Source organism: Mycena indigotica (genome assembly GCF_014461135.1).
Source record: "Mycena indigotica strain 171206Taipei chromosome Unknown Mind.scaff0004, whole genome shotgun sequence".
Taxonomy (NCBI): domain Eukaryota; kingdom Fungi; phylum Basidiomycota; class Agaricomycetes; order Agaricales; family Mycenaceae; genus Mycena; species Mycena indigotica.
Window position 1 is genome coordinate 3,350,163 of NW_023503003.1, and position 20,088 is coordinate 3,370,250.

General features: G+C 49.9%; 1 protein-coding gene across 1 annotated transcript; it reads left to right on the forward strand.

Annotated features, from left to right (window-relative positions):
• Window positions 1–5,743: 5,743 nt before the first annotated feature.
• Window positions 5,744–6,898, forward strand: MIND_00493900 (uncharacterized protein; the record flags this gene model as incomplete). The annotated part of the gene is made up of 4 exons (XM_037361737.1): window positions 5,744–5,777; window positions 5,828–5,981; window positions 6,030–6,438; window positions 6,512–6,898. Exons 1-4 carry the CDS (start codon window positions 5,759–5,761, stop codon window positions 6,896–6,898), a joined length of 969 nt encoding a protein of 322 aa, XP_037222029.1. The 5' UTR covers window positions 5,744–5,758.
• Between the last annotated feature and the right edge of the window lie 13,190 nt (window positions 6,899–20,088).

The window sequence follows — 20,088 nt, forward strand, 5'->3', positions numbered from 1 at the left end:
AATCCGTGAACCTGCCAAATACAAAACAGAGATATAAATACTAAACAGAAATTGATAGAATCAGGGAAAATCTCGAGTAAGAAAAGTCGTCCATGTGCATAATTGTATAGGTATCGTTTTGCCATATGGCCCAGAGTCAAAAATCCAGGTCCAGATGACTGGTATCGCGTGTATTGGAGTCAATGACCTGTGTAAATCTTCCGTGTTCGCGACCATCTAGTTTGCCTTGTGAAGAATCCCTCGATCTTAAGTAGGATAAGTGGACAGCTCTGCTTCCCAGCTTTTGATTGACACCCATAACTCGTATCTTATGCGTATGGCCTCAGCGGTGGTTGTCCCAACTCTCCTGGCGCATTTCCAATGTTCAGATGATCAGTTCCTCGACAGTGTTTTAGAGTCGCCGTTGATCACAGGTCCAGGCCCCAATCAATTGAGTAGGTTTTCGCCGTTTAACCGTCCCTTGGTACTCTCGATCCTCCAGCATGATCCGAAACCACGTTCCAATGATGTCAGTCGTCGATACCAACAGAGATAGGGGTGTCCCTTATCTAGGAGAAGTCGATCTCGAGTCTCCACTGAGCGCCAAACCGAATATGCCTTTTAGGATACACTCCCTTTGGGTATTTTGCATAGAATTGGATAGATTCTAGCGAGGAACGGGCTCTGCGAACTTTTCCTAGTCAAGATTTTGGAATCACTAAGAGCGATTTGATAGACTTTGACTGGAGTTTGACTAGTTCTTGTGCAGGTAATTCCCTAGTTGACCATTCGGGACTCATGTCAACTCTGAGACGTGCGCTGAGCAACAAAATCGACAAAAATAATCGTTTCCTGGTCTGTCCCAGACTGCGGCTTATCAGCGCTCGGACTGTCAAACCCTGGGTTTAAAAACCCTTTTTCTTCGCCCTTTAAACCTTTTATTTTGGCCCTGGTTGATAAGATAAGACAAGGAGGAGATAAGATGGACGATAAGATGGTGATTGGATCATCAGATGTCGATGCTGATGTTGATTGACAGCGTGGAGTTGGACATGAGGCAAACAGCATGTAAAGGCATGGCTAAAGTATGACGTCATTGCCTCTCGTATTAGACATGGTAAACACATGGTAGTAGTGTATATAAGTAGAGTAGATTTCGTCTTGTACTCTAGTCTTCGAATTCCATCATCTTGTCTGTTTGTTTGTTTAGTCCTGTTATTTGGCCTTTACATCATGTGTATGGTAGTGTCAGGGGAACCTCCCTTTCGGCCCGGAGACGCGCCCGATTCCGGTCCGACTCCGGTTCCGACTCCGGTCCGGCCCTCCATCTCGTCCGCACAATCACCGATCCGTCAACGCCCTCCCGACGGTCGCCCTGGGACCTCGCCTGCGACGCCGCCCAAGCCTTCTGTGCCCGACAGCGGCAGCTACGGACAAGCAGTATATAGTCAGCTACCTAGCAGGCGGACCCTTAGAGTTTCTTCCTCTTCGGATCCTCCCCTGCTAGGTCAGCTTCATTTGTATTCGCTTACCAATGTTCACTCTCAAATAATTTATTAGCTTATCTTAAGATCTACCTGCTTCAACCATATTTATTACTTAAGTAGCTACACAACTTAAGTTGTACAGTACATTCCAAGCCATCTATAGCAGTATGTGATATTGTACAAGACAACTTAAGTTCAAGGCAGGAAGTTAAGTTCCCTATATGCTTAAGCTCTAGGTTGCGACTTAAGTTCAAGAAAGACCATAAAAGGAAATTGCGCACCTAGCCCGCTTGCTCTTGCGTTGCTCTGGATGATCTTCATCTGGTGCTGCACGTGTTCGTGCTTTCCGCTGAGGACGCACACCCAGAGCGGCCTGTGCTACAGTCCGAGACCGTTGTCAGGCCATGAAATGGTTTATCAAGAAGAGGAAAAACTCTAGTACTTATGAGATCCTTTCTAAATGAAAGAAAGCTGGACAAGAAGTGGATAGCAGTCAAGGGTAGCTGACAAAGCGGCCATCAAAGGATCAATGATGTCATCAGTGATAGAATCAAAATGCTCCTTGGAATATTTGGAACAAAACATGTTCTGGGCGATATGATCATTGATCCCATCAGTGCCATCACTGATTAGACAGGTTGTATCAACAAAACGAGTTTCATCAAGTTTGGACACCAACTTGGCCAAAATGCGCATTTATTGATGCTATCAATGATATCAACATCATCAAAAACTGATATGACTCAATCTGACTCAGACTGATGCCAAGTCATTTGGAGTCATTTCAAGGGCTTATGTCAGCAGGACTCCAAAAGCTATATAAGGAGCAGCTCTCTGAGCCAACCGGACACCTCACTTTGATCCCCTTTTTGATCTCAACCACTCCCCATCTGATCTCCCTCACTTGTAATTTCAAGTATAAGCACCTGTATAGTGTTTGGACTGAAATCACATTTTATCATCCCCACCATCATTTTCTGATAAGCCACTGATATCATCAACGATTGGTGATCTGAATTAGTTGCTTTTATCATCCCCAAGAACTCAAGTATCTATCTTTGGTTGTGGAACGGAAATCAAGAAGATTAGACCGTTGCAATCAACAAGTATTAGGGGATATTGCCTGTGACCTTGTGCTTGCAGGATTATCTACCTCACGTATTACGGAATATTGCCTGTGACCTTGTGCTTGCAGGATGATTATTCACCAAGACCACGAGATATTGTCTGCTTCCCGGTGCTTGCAGAATTATCTACCCAAGAACTACGAGTTATTGCCTGTGACCTTGTGCTTGCAGGATTAACTACCAAGATACTGAATATTGTCTGTGACCTAGTGCTTGCAGAATTATTCACCAAGACTACGGAATATTGCCTGTGACCTTGTGCTTGCAGGATTATTCGCCACGACTACAAGATATTGTCTGCTTCCCGGTGCTTGCAGAATTATCTACCCCCAACGACCAGTTATTGCCTGTGACCTTGTGCTTGCAGGATTAACTACCCAGCCTTCCAGATATTGCCTGTGACCTTGTGCTTTCAGGATTATCTACTCCCAACCTCTCCCAGTTTCAAGACCTCACCAGTGCACTTTTGTGAATTAGAAGAATTGTTTGATTCAGGCACCTAGTCAGGCTATTTGAACACTCATTAAGTTGACCCTTCATTAGTCTGCTGTCTCTGATCTCACTTGATCTCTCTTTCACATTCTGCTACTTTTCCCAACAAACACACCTCAACAAATCCCACGAACTTTACGTGGAGTTCTTGGACAAAGTCGCTCCCAGAGCTTTACGTAGGAAAACAAATTTTCCACTCGACATCATTGGAGCCCACCGCGAGGGGGATTTTAATTGGTGTAACATCTGCTATCCATTAAACTCTCCAAACCTATACACAACCATTACCAATATTCATCCATCACCACCTTCACTCATTGATAACATGACTGCCTGGGATTCATTTGACATGCCAGACACCCACTCCTACACTGAAGCATATGCTGCATATATGCAGGATGAAGAGAACCAAAGATCACAAGGACCTTATGCCTCTACAAGTAAGGCTAGACATAGGTTCAAAGAAAGAAAAGGTAAAGGTAAGGAGAAAGAGCAGGATAGAGAAAGGATGAGTGACTTTCTCAATGCTCTTTCTTCAGATTCAGAATCTGATCATGACGCTAGAAGACCCTCAGGAATGCCTTCATGGTGGAAGAAGTCCCCACCTACTTCTCCAGAACCAGATTTGCGCATGCCTCCACCACTTTTCGCATTTCCGTTCCGCCACGACCTTACGCCGCTGGACCATGTCTTGGTCTCGGACAGCGAGTCTTCTTCGTCGGATGATATCACTGGCGAATCTTGCGAGGGAATCCGCGCAAAGATGATGCTATGCCAAGAATGCCGACGAATTGGGGACTATCGAGGTGCTAAACGTCTTTGGGAAGAGATTTTGGAGGAGCTTATTCGTCTAATCGACCATCCACGACCCTACGATGAAGAATTTTGTCCGAATGTGCCGAAGGTGGAAGAAACTTGGGCGGGAGCACTTCAAACGAGCGTGGCAGCAGTTAACGGAAGCACATGCCTATAAGACCTCAGATGCGGAGGAGCTGGCTCGGTTCTTGAACAAAGAACCGGACCCAACCGACGAGCGAATGATGCGAGACGTTCAGGAGTGGAAAAAGAAAGTGGCTGCGTACGTCTTTACCTTCAAAATGCCGGCTCCTTGCTCATCAACTTCAAGGGCTGAGAACTGGTTCTGGACAGATCCCAGCACTTTCGCGACGTCCAACACCAACGCCTTGGAACATCCTCCTGTCACCACCCTTCCTGTGCAGTCGTCTTCGAGCTCTTCTTCGAATGTGGGTTTTGCCATCATCACCGATAACCCGGCGCATCACTCGTGGCCGTTGGAGCCTTTGGTCTGGGACCGCAAAGATATTCGCTTCAATGCTTTCGAACCCGGTTATAGGTTCTATCATGGGACCATACGATCATACGACCCACCTCGATTATCCTTCTGGCGATACCAGCAGCACGGCTGCTTCGGCGTTGCTGTCTCCCGACACATTCGTAACAGGGGAAGTCGATGTAGACGATGATGTGGCCATGAGCGATGACTGGGATGCGGAGAAGTATGCTGGGCAGTCCATGGAGACGCATGGGCAAGAAGTGTTCGAGTTCTTGAAGCGCCATAACCCAGGCAGCATGGGCATTACCCTCCACACTTACATCACGTCCTTCAAACCCACAACCACTCAGTGTCACGCTTGCCTACTTGCATTACGGGAAGTTTCCGACATCATCAACGTAGGACCGTTATCTCAGCTGCGGGATAGACGACTGGAGCGACACCCGGATGGGCAACGACTGGAGTTCGTAGTGGGCAATAAGCGTATCGTCCGCGATAAGCAGTGGCCGGCCAGAGATTACCGCGGTCAGCATTTTAACGCCCCTCCCGGAATTAATTCGACTTGTGGAAACGACCATATATTTCTACGAGCAGTTCCTGCAACACGCCGTTAATAACCACGCCAAACTTTTTCCCTATGTATACGTTTACTGGTTCTATCATCAAACGGAAACGGCACGAGTGTCAAGTGCCGTGCAGAACAGAGGGGGTTTCTACTATAGCTAACAAGCCAGTAGCTGCCTGACACGAATGAACACAAGACCAACCGGACCGGAGCGGAGTCGGAGCGGAGCAAGGTCCGCGAGCGGAGTGAAGTCCGGTTGAAGGACAAGAGAAGAGAGAAGAGTTTTCGGAGTCGTTCCGCACAGAGGAGGAGTGCAAGTAACGTTTATAATCAAGCTAAAGTACCGTAGCTACTTTAGCTGCTTAAATACTACAAGTAAGTAGAAAGGGAAGACCATAAGTAAGTACAAGGTACGGAGTGCATATGGAAAGTAACAAGCATAAGGACATACGGAGATATAAGTAACAAGGCGAAAGACATACAGAGTACAAGGTCGCCGGAGCGACCGGATCGGATCGGGCCGGAACCCGGCGGACCGTGACCGGTCCGCGGGCCGCGGCACATGACGGATGCACGGATATGACAGTATCCCCCTCTTAGGCACGAGGCCTGCGAGAGCCCAGAAGATTCGATGGAAACCCTGCGGAAGTTTAAAATTAAATGGCTGCAGGGCCGCAGCTTGGCGCAGCAAAGGAATTGGCGGAAACGGAGGCGATGATCAAAAGTTTGTCGGAGAGTGCCGGATTCGTGGTATATAAGGCCGTGGGATTTCGTGATGGCGGACCCAAACTCTCTCCTCTCTACCACCACCACCATGTCGTTGCGCGCCATCCGTAAATACTCCGTTGCGGAGCGTACGGAGGAATAACTAACCGTTTTGTAGCCTGTTATCGCTGCGTCAAGAAGGAGCTGGAGTGCGTGGACCAGCCGGTGACGAAAACCAACGCGTCGTCGTGCGTTGAATGCGTGGACGCCAAGGCCGCCTGCGACTGGCCCGGAAAGCCTCCGAAGGCCAAAAGGGTCGTAAGACCAAAAGGGTGCGTGAAGCAGCCAACGGAGTGAATCCAAACTGACCTTCGACTTAGCGAAGCTGGCCTATCAAAAGAGCATCGCGAGTTGCTCGAGCGGAGCCGCTCCGAGCTCAAAGCGAGCCAGGAGAAGACGGAGATGCTCACCCAACTGGCGAACGAGCAGGGGCAGCATCTCATTACGCTGTCGAAGGCGCTCCACGAGCTGAGAGCGAGAGTGGCCCGTGGAGACATTGGGTCGGAGTCGCCGGAGCCGGAAGGACAGGAGGGCGAAGGGAGTGGGCTGAGGGAGGAGTCGCCAGAGGCGGAAAGTCCTCAGGCCGCCAACGAGCGCGCCTATAAGGAGGAGCTCCGCCGTCTGGTTGACGAGATGGAGGCAGACGCGGCGAGGGAGAGGGCGCGAAAGCGTCAGCGGGCGGAGACTCCGGTCGTCGAGTCGAGCGACGACGACGAGGTCGAGCAACCGGTGCGCCAACGCCGGAGGATCTTCCGCAAGGGCTCTGGCCCGCGCGCAAATCCTGTCGTTGTTCGACGACGAGTTGCCGTCGTTCATCGACGACGAGGCGGAGGAGTCCGTGGATGGGGGCTCGAAGGAGTCGTCGGAGGAGGAGGAGGAGGAGTCCGAAGTGGACAAAAAGGCAAGGGGAAGCAGCGAGCGGAAAGCTCACCTGGAGAAGGTCCGGGCCCGTCGTGCCCCTGCGACGATAGCGGTGCCCAACTGGGTGCCACCAGTCATCCGGATCCCCGATCCGCTCGACATCGCCGAGTCACGGCGGCTTTCGGAGTGGGAACGGGCGGAGCGGAAGCGCGAGAAGAGGCGTAAGCAAACCGCCAGGAAGAACGAGCGCCGACGGGAGAACAAGAAGAAGGGAAAGGAGCAGGAGAAGGCTCAGGAGAAGAAGACCGGGCCTAGCAAGAAGAAGTAGGTAGCAGAACGGCCAATTGTAGATAGAAAAATGGCCTTTGTATATAGAATAGAATCCGCAATGAGTCCGAAACGAGTGTGAGTGAGTGAGCGAGTAAGCAAAAAACCGGAGGGAATCCGAAAAGGCTAGTAGTCCGGCCCAGGCTTGTCCGGGTGTTGGCGGTGGAAGCTGTCGATAAGCTCTTGAGCTTCTAAGTCGTCAGCGCCAACCCACGTATACTGCTCGTCAGTATCTTCGTAGCCCAACCACTCCACGTAGTACCGGAGCTGAACCCGGTAGCGACGGTCAATTTTAGAGTCAACCACAGCTTTTACCTCGAAGTGTTGTTCACCATCGACTTCAACCGCAGCCGGAGGCTCGTCCGTACGAGTAGGGAACGGATTGGGATAGTGCTTTTTCGAGTTGAGAGACGTGAAAGACCGGATGGACTCCGCGAAGCTTTTGAGGCAAGCGGAGCGTATAGGAAGCGGAGGAGGGTTTGGCCAATGATCTCGTAAGGTCCAAGGTACTGCTCAGAGAATTTGGCGGTAGGGCGTGTGGTAGAAATATGTTCAGCGCTAACGTAGACACTTTCACCAACCTCGAAGATCGGATCCGGAGTGCGCTTGCCGTCTGCCGTCTCTTTGTACCGCTCCTGAGCGGAGGAGATCTGTTTTCGAAGAAACTCGTGAAGGGATTCCAAGTCAACGACGTAGTCCTTGGCGTAAACATTAGCCACATCTCGTTCAGGATGAATGGTAAGAGATGGATTGTAGCCTTTGTTAGCGAAGAACGGAGAGACTCCGGTTGACGCGTTAGGTGCGTTGTTGTAGGCGAACTCGGCAAGCGGAAGCAGGCGGTCCCAGTCGTCTTGCTGATACGAGACGTACATGCGGATGAATTGTTCGAGCGTTTGGTTAGCGCGCTCAACCTGTCCGTTAGCTGACGGATGCCAACCCGAAGTGTAGTGTAGCTCCATGTTGAGTAACTCGCCTAATGACCGGAAGAAAGCGGACACGAATTCCGATCCACGGTCAGAGGACACATGGGAAGGGACTCCGTGTTTAGAGAAGACGTGAATAAGGAAGAAGTGGGCTAGATCTTTTGAGTTGACGTGTTTGTCGCAAGGAATGAAGATAGCCTGTTTGGAGGCACGATCAACAATGACTAGAATAGAGTCAAACTCGCCAGATTTTGGTAAGCCCTCGATGAAATCCATCGAAATAGAATGCCAAGGTCGTTCCGGCACCGGAAGGGGTTTAAGTAACCCAAACGGTTTATGTCGAGGCTTCTTGTTGCGTTTACAGAGAACGCAAGATTGCACATAGTCACGGACGAAGGTCCGCAACTCCGGCCAGGTATAGTCGCGTCGTACGAGTTCGAGAGTGCGATTTTGCCCGAAATGGCCAGAAAGAATATGGTCGTGTTTATGTTGAAGGACACGTACCCGCAATGCATCGGAGCCGGAGCCGGTTCCGACCAAAGGGACATAGATACGGTCATCAAGTCGTAGAAGACCTGAATCGTCAACAGACCAGCGCGAAGAAGAACCTGACTTTGCAGCCTTTAGACCAGCGGAAGCAGCGGAGTCGTCCGGAAGAGCTGCGAGGATGTCTGTGTGCAGCTTCTCAGTATCCATTACGACCGTTGCTCGGAGGACAACATCCTCGAGATACGATGCGCGTAGAGACGTTGTGAGTTGTTCAGTAGCGAAAATTGGGCGCAAATTTTGCGGATTAACCTTACGGTAATCATTATCCCCCTCTTTAGGGTAGACGTCCCATCGTCTAGTTAACGCATCGGGTTTTCCGCCCAGACGGCCCGGACGGAAGCGGATTACCATGTTAAAATGGCAAAGGTACTCGGACCAGCGGACCTGACGACGAGTAAGAATCTTGGTAGTAGAGAAGTACTCAAGATTCTTGTGATCGGTAACGACATCGATCGGAAGCGGAGCGCCCTCCAGATAGTGGCGCCAGATAGTGAAGGCATCGAAGATGGCCAACAACTCTTTGTCGTGCACGTCGTAGTTGAGTTCGGCTGGACCAAGGGTTCGGCTGCGGAAGGCAACCGGATGAATGTCGCCGTCATCCCCGTTGATAGAGAGGATAGAGGCGATGGCATAGTCGGAGGCGTCCGTTTCGACAGTAATTTGCCGACCAGGCACCCAATGGTGAAGTATTGGGGACTGTTTAAAGGCATTCTTAAGCGTATTAAACGCCGCCTCGCAGTCCTCCGACCAGTTCCACTTGGTATTGGCTCGTGTGAGACGAGTCAACGGAACGGTAGTGTCGGAGTAGTAAGGAATGAAACGCCGATAGAAATTACAGAACCCAAGAAAAGACTGTACGTCTTTGACCTTGCGTGGCACAGGCCAGTCGACGATAGCCGCAACTTTCTCCGGAGACATCCGGAAACCATCAGGTGAAAGGATATAGCCCAAGTACTCACAAGACTCCACACTGAACTCGCACTTAGATAGTTTGCAATAAAGTCCAGCGTCGCGTAAGCGTCGGAGTACCTCCCGTACATGTTTGCGGTGCTCGGAGGGGTTGTCCGAATAGATTAGTATGTCGTCAAGGTAAACAATGACGCACACATCCAACATATCCGCGAAGAGGCTATTGACGAGCGTTGAAAAGCCGAAGGCGCGTTCATGAGGCCTTCAGGAACAACCCTCCATTCGTAAGAACCATACCGTGAGCGAAACGCTGTTTTCCACTCGTCACCCTCCGCTATGCGGAGCAAGTGGTAAGCGTGACGCAAGTCCAGCTCGTATAGATCCTAGCTCGACCCGGAGCGTCAAGGAGATCGGAAATGAGCGGAAGCGGATAGCGGTCGCGTTTAGTGATACGATTGAGACCACGGTAGTCGACACAAAGTCGAAGAGAGCCGTCCTTCTTCTTAGCGAATAGGATCGGAGCACCATGAGAGGATTTAGACGGATAAATGAAGCCCGCCTTGAGATTCTTGTCGATGAAGTCCGTAAGGCTTCGAGCTCGGCTTGAGAGATAGAGTAAAGGTGTCCGATAGGCGGAACAGCTCCGTCCTCAGTCTCGATGTGCAAGTCGAACTCTCTATGCGGTGGCAGATTATAAGCTTCAGTCTCTGAAAAGACTTCAGCGTAGTCATGGTATTCGGAAGGGAGTCCGTCAGGCGGGCCAGATGCAGAAGCCGCATTACCACGGACCGTCGGAACGGTGGTCCGTAAGGTATACTGAACGGTACCTTCTTGACGAATAGCTGCCGAATAAGCCGCAGCTGAGACAAGAGAGATGTGAGGGGCCGAAAAGGGTGTAGTGCCTTGACTAGAGGCCGAATCCATAGAAGGATCAGACTCCATAGAAGGAAGCAAGACAGGAGGAGGCGACAAGGGAGTGTTCAGAGACGACGAAGGGGCCGGAACGGTGTCCGCCGGAGTGTCGTCCGTAGAGGATGGTTTCTGAACCAAGACAGGCGTAGTCGCCAGTGGTGTCGACACAGGATCACTAGGAGTAGTGGAACGGAAAGAGATACTGCCTGCGGACCAGTCAATCAACGGATTGAAGCGGTGCAGCCAGTTGTATCCAAGAACCAGTTGACTAGGAGGATCAAGACGAGTGACATAGAAGTCCAAGATTTGAATGTCGCCAGAAGGGAAAAGAATCGGTAGCCGGACTTGGCTCCGAATGATAGAACTAGAGCCGTCGAGATATCGGAGCTTAACGGGCGCGATCGAGTAAGGCACAAAACCATATATTTTACACGCCTGAGCAGATATAAAACAGTGAGAGGAGCCAGAGTCGATGAGTGTCCGTAAGCGGGAGTTGAATCCCGCGGCAAGTGAAGAGAGTACAGAAATATGCGTGGTTGAATACGCTCGGGTCCGGATAGCGACTCCGAAAGAGGTCCGAGGGCGTCCACAGCAGAGAATAAGTCGAGATTAAGAGCGTTAGGGGAAAGAGAGGAAGCGTTGAGAAAAGCCTCGGGCCAAGTAGGGGCACTGCCAGAGTCAACGCAACCCTGATGGAGTGCAGAGGCATCAGGGCTGCTGTCTATTTTTTTGACTCGGCAGCGTCGGAGGCAGGAGCAGCCTCCGTGGTCGAAGCTTTGGCCTGAGCATTGGCCGGACGCTTCTTGCAATTGTCAGCCGTATGACCCTTACCTCCACAATAGAGGCAAAGGCCCTCTTTGATCCGTCGTTCCTTCTCCGCAGCATTGAGATGGCCACCCTTCAAAAGGTGAGAGAAAGTCAAGTCTTACCCCCGGAGTTGTTTCCGTTACCGGACCCGGAGCCAGAGGCGCGATTATTGCCCCCGTTCGACTTGTTGTTGCCGTTGTTGTTGCCTTTGGAGTTGGAGTTGGACGAACCAGAAGTTCCAGTCGATGAAGAACTGGATCCCGAAGACGACGAGTTGTTAGACCCGCCAGACTTCTTCCCACCACCCTTCTGGTTACCGCCACCGGAGCCAGACCCTCCGGAATCCTTGAGATTATTCTCGCGGATTATCTCCTCCTTGCGTCGCCAATAGCGAGTGTCGATTTTGACTGCCGCAAGGCGCAGGCCGACCAGTGTGTTCGCGTAGTCGACGCGAGAAAGCTCGTCCTTGATGCGTCGAGGGAGACCTTCGTAGAATTGGGATCGGAGGGCTTCCGGACCCCAGAAGGTGTGAGACGCAAGTCGAGTAAACTCGATCACATAGGTCGTAATCTTGTCCTCGCTCTTCATCCTCAAGATGCGGAGTGATGCCTCCGCGTCACCAACCGGATCAGCCGGACCGAACGTAGTCTGAAGCTCTGATAGGAAGAGCTCCAAATTTCCGTCCCAGTACGGAACGGAGTCCGGATCGTCGCTGAACAGTTGGGGTTCAAACCACGACAAGGCATTACCTCGAAGATAAGAGAGGATGTAGACAATCTTCTCCGAGTCCGTAGTGAACTCAGAGGGACGTTCAGCAAAATGCAAATAGCACTGAGTGAGGAAAGGACGAAGCTTTAAAGGGTCAGAGCCTTCGAAAGGCTCTGGATTACGGAGATTTGACTTTCCGTTTCGAGACGTTTTGAGGGAGAATTGTTGAGCCGTGGCCTGATTTTGCGACATAGTGTTAATCGCAGCAGCCAGTACAGCCAGACCAGAAACGATGCTAGCTGCCATTCTCTCTCCATCAGTAGGTCCCCTAGGTGCCGGAGGGGCACCCGGGCCACCAGGACCACCAGGCGGGTTACCTCCCGGAGGACCTCCGCCTCCAGGACCACCGCCGCCAGGACCACCAGGGCCCGCCGGGTCCGCCGGGGCCACCTCCTGGGCCACCGCCGCCACCCGGACCGCCAGGTCCATCAGAACCATCAGGACCATTAGGGTCTTCTGGACCCCCAGGACCACCGGGACCCTCACCAAGCGGGCTATTACGACCGCCAGGGGAGCCAGGGCCATCTCCACCATTATCTGGCCCACCAGGATTAGCAGAACCAGAACCAGTACCATGTTGTTCCTCTGTTTCAACAGGGGGAGGAACAATTTCACCTTGTTGCTCTACTTCCTCATCGATTTGGGTGAACCGGGTGTGATCCGGTATCGCAGCGGCCAATTCAGCCGGAATGGTTCCGCGCAAGCCAGTTACATCAGCATTAAATTGCCGAATAGGATTGTTGATTGGGAGAGGCGGAACAGGCGGATCCAAATAAGTCGATGGGTGAGGAGCGGAGCGTCGTCCAGTTTGGTTCTAAGGACTGACGTGCCGAAGGGCGCAAAGTGACGTATGAAGCGCCTTGAGGCAAAGGAGAAGGTGAGACTGGATGTTGCATGGGAGCGTGAAGAGCAGGGGGTGTGTTGTAAAGATTCCCAGGGGAAACGAAGAAAACAGAGCAGAATTTCGCCGATCAGCATGAACTCGTAGGTTTAGGCCCTCGTAGAAGTTAACCGGAGGAGCCGGAGGAGACGACTGTTGAGGCCATCCCGGACGAGTCGGAAATCGACGAGGATCGTTGGGGGGTGAGAAACGTTGTTGGGAATTGTCGTAAGACATAAGGAAAAGCCAGACAGATGAGCTTGATTATACTGTCAAGTGCCGTGCAGAACAGAGGGGGTTTCTACTATAGCTAACAAGCCAGTAGCTGCCTGACACGAATGAACACAAGACCAACCGGACCGGAGCGGAGTCGGAGCGGAGCAAGGTCCGCGAGCGGAGTGAAGTCCGGTTGAAGGACAAGAGAAGAGAGAAGAGTTTTGGAGTCGTTCCGCACAGAGGAGGAGTGCAAGTAACGTTTATAATCAAGCTAAAGTACCGTAGCTACTTTAGCTGCTTAAATACTACAAGTAAGTAGAAAGGGAAGACCATAAGTAAGTACAAGGTACGGAGTGCATATGGAAAGTAACAAGCATAAGGACATACGGAGATATAAGTAACAAGGCGAAAGACATACAGAGTACAAGGTCGCCGGAGCGACCGGATCGGATCGGGCCGGAACCCGGCGGACCGTGACCGGTCCGCGGGCCGCGGCACATGACGGATGCACGGATATGACAACGAGCTTTCGAGTTCGTACACATCCAGTACTCAACAACGTTCAACACGCTATTGGCGAAATTGTGTACATGCACTTGCTTCAACTCCGTGACGACGACTCAGCCAAGATCTTACACGAAATCCTTCGGCGTCCGTTTTCACCCTGCCTTCGAGGCTGCCTTGCGACAGTATAGGACTACTGGGCGACTCGAACAATCACTCGCATCGTATGGCGAAGAGTTTCATACAATTGACGTTCCTGGGCTCTTTCAGTTTCCCGAAGATAGTAGCGATGATCAAGAACCTGCAGCTTTCAAAGGTAAATACGTGCTTAACACGAACGCTTCCTGTCGCTTACATCCGGATCGAGGATTTCCGAAGACTCCTTCCAAACCTAAGTCAGGTATGGAATCGAACTCGACAACGTCTTCCTCTTCCAGCGAGGAGGTCCCTTTGGAGCCCTTGGCTCCATCTCATGGCGAGGGGCTTGTTCCAATTGAAGTCACGGCTCCAGTACCGACTTCCGCCGCACCCGTGGTGGCCTTTTTGGGAGACATCACTAACCTCGTGCATCAGCAAGTGGCCCCCTCGACCTTGGCAACTAATACGGACGACCTCTTCCATGCTGACTTCTTTCGCCACCCAAACCTTTTCGACTCAGAACTGTTCGGCACAGCCCCTTCCATGGCTTCGTCTAGCTTCTTTTCGCAGCACTATCAACGAAGACTGTGACGACTTGGCCCCGAGCGACCAGGTCTCTGAATCGCTTTACTTGGACGATCATCCCGTTGCTACCACATCCCTTTCGCTTGACGACCCGTTTTTCGGCGAACCTTACTCGCCGTTGGGACGCACTTCTTTGGGCTGCGGGTGTTGCCATCCCTGGCGCCCCTCATACTCCGGCACCTTCCTTCGCGAGCGATGTCGATGTGGTCGGCAGTGTGGAGGGAACGGACTCGTGGATCGCAGATATGGGAAGTAGTGATGAAGAAGATGATGAAGTTTTTGGGAGCATGGCGCATCTGCGGTCCCTTGAGCATTACATTGCCTGGTGAGTGGACAGCTTTTCTGCTCGCCGCGGATGTGCTCACCCTGTTCCACAAGAATAAATCGAGTTTTCTCTTCAACCATGTACGACTGTCGAACGATGCAACCGAACCGTTTCCGTGGCTCGCGAAGAATATCGAAGAAGTGTTTTCCTTTTGTACAACAATATCGGACCTACATAGCTACTACTTGTAGCTTACTGCGAATCAATGAACTGCTGCTTACCCTGCCTTTTTCAAGTTTGATCTTGGCAAAGTATCGTAGTGCTCAAGCAGTACAAGTCGGCATCATTCTGTTGGCCGCGGCTCCAGCAGCCCGGGGCGACAGCCCGACGATCCGATACCTGATCAACAATGATTGCCGACTTGACCCGTATGACTCAGCATCCATGAACGTTCTTCCCTTTTTGAACAACTACTTGTTATGGACTTGCATTCTTTTTTGGACTATTGTCTGGTGTGGAATGCAACATTGCAAGTCACAATTTTGGACTACTCACAAACCATCTATTCAAACTCCTGGACTGAATTGTTTTGCTTTTGCACAACATTGGGACAATACTTTACAACCTTCCACCACACTTGGACTTTCACCAGCAGAAGACTCTGATGTACTAGAGGAAGATGATGAGTACATTTTCTATCCAGTGGACATGGAGGATACCAAAGGAAAAGCATATCAGGCTTTTACCATGTACAAAAGAGTGGATAAGAAAATCAGGCCAGTATCAACAACCTTTTCACCAGACTATGAAGTCAAAAGACAGATACCCCAAGATCCATTACTGTCATTACCACCTCTGCCATACCACCCACCTGTTTTTGAACCAACAGAACGCATAACCCAAGAACGCCTTCCCCTTTTGGAAGTCAACTCAGACAAATTTCTTTCAGAAGAAGAGGAAAAGTTGATCCTGCATGTCCTTAAACTTAATGAAGCTGCCTTAGCTTTTGAGGACAAAGAAAGAGGATCTTTCAAGGATGAATACTTCTCCCCATACAAGATGTCAACAGTACCTCATGTGCCCTGGGAATATAAAAATATTCCCATACCACCAGGCATTCTGGACAAAGTTATAGAAGTCCTCAAGCTGAAAATGGAAGCTGGAGTCTATGAGCTTTGTCAATCTTCATACAGATCCCGCTGGTTCTGTGTTATGAAGAAGAATGGGAAGCTCAGGATTGTTCATGACTTGCAACCTTTGAACAAAGTATCTATCAGGGATGCAGGAATGCTACCAATAGTGGATGACTTTGTGGAAGGTTTTGCAGGAAGGCAATGCTATACTGTTTTTGACTTATACTGGGGCTTTGATGCCAGAAAAATGGAACCAGAAAGTAGAGACATGACAGCTTTCATGACACCCTTGGGACTTCTGAGGATCACATCAATGCCTACAGGATACACCAATTCCCCTGCAGAGTTTCAGAAGTGTATGGTGTTTATCTTACATGATGAAATTCCACATATAGCCAATGTGTTCATAGATGATTTGCCTATTAAAGGACCCATCTCTGCACATTTGGATGAAGCAGGGGTACCTTCCACCCTACCTCAGAATCCTGGCATTAGAAGATTCATTTGGGAACATGCCAATGATGTGCACAGAATTATGCACAAAGTCAAGTTAGCTGGGGGGACATTCTCTGGAACTAAAGTTCAGATCTGCAAGAGAGAAGTCCTAATTGTGGGGCAGTTATGCTCACCAGAGGGACGCACTCCAGACACCAAGAAAGTGTCTTCCATCCTAAATTGGCCACCACTGACAAATCCAAAGGAAGTCAGACAATTTCTAGGATTATGTGGAACAGTAAGGGTGTGGATCCCTGACTACTCTGCAATTATTCGCCCCTTAACAGAACTTTACAGAAAAACTACTGATTTCCACTGGGATGAAAGAAGAGCTGCAGCTTTTGAGCAAATCAAACAACTAGTTGCCTCTGCTCCTGCACTCACACCCATTGATTACAAATCTGGGAGACCTGTGATAGTATCTGTGGATTCTAGCAAATATGCAACAGGAATGATCCTTTCACAGATAGATGAACAAGGACGACGGCGACCAGCGCGCTATGGATCTTTACCTATGAGTGATAGGGAATCAAGGTATTCACAACCAAAACTAGAAATTTTCGGCGTCTATCGAACATTACGGCACTGGCGGCTATACTTGGTAGGAGCTTCTAACCTCATCCTTGAAGTAGATGCCAAGTACATTGCTGGACTGCTCAATAGCCCTGATCTGCAACCTGATGCTGCTGTGAACAGATGGATCCAAGGCATTCTCATGTTCCACTTTGAGCTTGTTCATGTACCAGCAGAAAGGTTTAGAGGACCAGATGCCTTATCCAGGAGAGGACTTGCCCCTGGGGAAACTGCTGAAGATGATGATGATACCTGGCTAGATGAAATAGCATTATTCTACCACCAGTCATCCTCCCAGTTGCCATCTCCAGCATCAAAACTGCCTTCCTCCAACCTAGCCAGAGCAACTCAAGAACTGGATCTAAGGAACATTGAACACTTCTTGCGGACCTTGGAATCCCCTGTATTCCCGACACCTCAAAAACAGCAACGCTTTATACGACAAGCTACACAATTCATGATTCAAGATAACAAACTGTATAAACGAAATAAACATGGCCCACCCTTGCAGGTGATCTTTGATCCTGACAGCCGGCTTCGAATTCTGACTCAAGCTCATGATGAACTAGGGCACAAAGGAGTCCGGGCATTATGGGAAATGTTACGAAACCGATTCTGGTGGCCAAAAATGCATAACGACATCTCTCATCATGTTGCATCTTGCCATACTTGTCAAGTTAGAAATACCAGAAAAATGGAAAAGCCCATCACAGTTTCCACCCCTGTGGCAGTTTTTCAGAAAGTATACATTGACATTATGAATATGCCAAAGGCTCAAGGCTTTTCGAAAATTGTAGCTGCCAGAGATGATTTGACAGGAACTTGCGAAGCCATGGCAATAGAAGATGCTACAGCAGCCACATTGGCTCGCTTCTTCTGGATCCACATATACTGTCGTTATGGATGTCCACGACGGGTGATTACAGACAATGGGCCTGAAGTTAAAGCGGGTTTTGAAGAGCTTATGCAACGTTTGGGAGTTCCACATGTGCGAATCTCAGGGTACAACAAACATGCCAGTGGAGTGGTGGAACGAGGCCATTTTACTCTCCGAGAAGCCATCGTGAGAGCATGTGGCAAGAACATTGATGAATGGCCAGATAAGCTACCCTTGGCCCTATTTGCCGATCGGATCACAGTCAGTAGAGTGACGGGGTTCTCACCTTATCAGCTGCTGCATGGGACGGACCCCATCTTACCTTTTGACCTCTTTGAAGCCACTTTCCTCGTTACAGGATTTAAGCCAAATATGACCACCACGGAACTCTTAGCGCTAAGGATCCGGCAACTAGCTAAACTTAGTGTGGACGTGAAGCGAGCCTCAAATATGTTGGCAAAGTCGCGATTTCAGTCCAAGGCCCATTTTGAGCACCGATTTCGCCACCGATTACTCAAGCGAGACTATCGACCTGGAGAAATGGTTCTGCTACGCAATGTGGGGATTGAGAACCAGATGAGCGTTAGACGGAAAACAGATGACCGGTACCTGGGACCTTATCAAGTAGTTCGTAAGAACTCTGGGGGAGCATATATCTTGAGCGAATTGGACGGAGCGGAGTTTACCAAGAACCCTGTGGCGGCATTTCGATTATACCCATACATTACTCGGCGACACCCGTTCATGCGAAGTAACGGTAGCGAAAGTTCTTCAGAAGAAAGTGATGAGTCGGATGAGGGCAGTTCTGACTCAAACGAAGAGTGAATCATCCAAAAACAGAGGGCGTGGCCAGCTAGCTGACTCTATAAAAGCGCCACAGAGTAGTATAAAAGAACAGGCCTTCGACACGCACCTTGTCTTCTACCACCACTCAGCAGAATGCCCTCAGTTCCGTCGCTAACACCATCCATCGCCCCTTCCTTCTTGACGGAGGACACCTTGCCTGTAGCTCCAACGACAACCATTCAGAGTCAGCTGGACTGCGAGGTTCCGCCCGGCCGCTCGAGCTTCTACCCGCAATGCCTATAACCAGGACCACCCGGACTTTATGAGCGGATGGGATGAGGAGGCAGAGCGTACCTCGGCCTACTGGAAAAGCATGCACACTGTGTGTTTCAAAAGAGTGTCTCTCACTGTCACCTGACTGATGACATTTTTTTAGTGGCTAAATGGCTTGGCTTTAGCCTTCAACGTCCCTCATGCCTTCAACCATTCTATGCTTGCTCCCCCTCCCCCAACTACTCCAACTTCCGTATACCTTCGTCATGACCGCACCCACTATCATGGGCAGCCATCGCATCTTGTTATTGATACCCCACCTGAATTGCGCGACTCTGTCTCTGAGGCCTACGCCACTGTTCCTGTTTGGCAAGACCGTCTTTTCCGAGCTGGCATGGCTGCGGCTATCATCAAACCAGTTCATCCCCTTGCACGCACCCTCCTTCGCCGCAACTACCACACATTTGTACCAAAACTGGAAGCTTGCGAAATTGAGCCTTACGAATCTGTCCTGCCTAGCATGCGCAGCCAGGTTTATGGCACCCCAGATCATAACAACAAGTTCATCTTTGCCACTCTCAACCCTGCTTTCCACAACGGCTCCTATTATGTTGTCGTGAAGGCGCGTCTTGATCGCTGCAACCACCAACCATATTTTGCGATCGAGTCAGGAATGACTGAACCACCGACGAAAGGCATGATGCTAACAACATGCGAGGACTTGTGGGGCACCTGGGAGATCCATGACATCTGGAGCAACGATTTATGGTGGGCACATTTGGAGCTTCGCCACCATCGCCGAGGAGATCGGGCCACTGTTCGTATCAGCTATGAGCGAACTATCGCATCCACCCGCCACCTGTCTATGCAGTTCAAGTGGCTCAAGGAGGAAGCAGGTGACTTAGTAGAGCAGATTCGTCGTGCAGGTCGAAAGGTGAACAGGTCATTGAAGCGCAGAGAAATGGACAATGTACATATCGAAATGGACACTTCTTAAAGTAGGCGAAATAACGGACTTATAGTAAACATTGTAGATACGAATAGACAATATCTTGAGCAAGTGAGGAGGAGAGTTTCATGAAAGAAAGGATCACATTTACTACAGTTTTTCCTCTGACAACTGGGGACAGTTGAAAGTTCTGTTCGCCGCGGATGTCAGGCCATGAAATGGTTTATCAAGAAGAGGAAAAACTCTAGTACTTATGAGATCCTTTCTAAATGAAAGAAAGCTGGACAAGAAGTGGATAGCAGTCAAGGGTAGCTGACAAAGCGGCCATCAAAGGATCAATGATGTCATCAGTGATAGAATCAAAATGCTCCTTGGAATATTTGGAACAAAACATGTTCTGGGCGATATGATCATTGATCCCATCAGTGCCATCACTGATTAGACAGGTTGTATCAACAAAACGAGTTTCATCAAGTTTGGACACCAACTTGGCCAAAATGCGCATTTATTGATGCTATCAATGATATCAACATCATCAAAAACTGATATGACTCAATCTGACTCAGACTGATGCCAAGTCATTTGGAGTCATTTCAAGGGCTTATGTCAGCAGGACTCCAAAAGCTATATAAGGAGCAGCTCTCTGAGC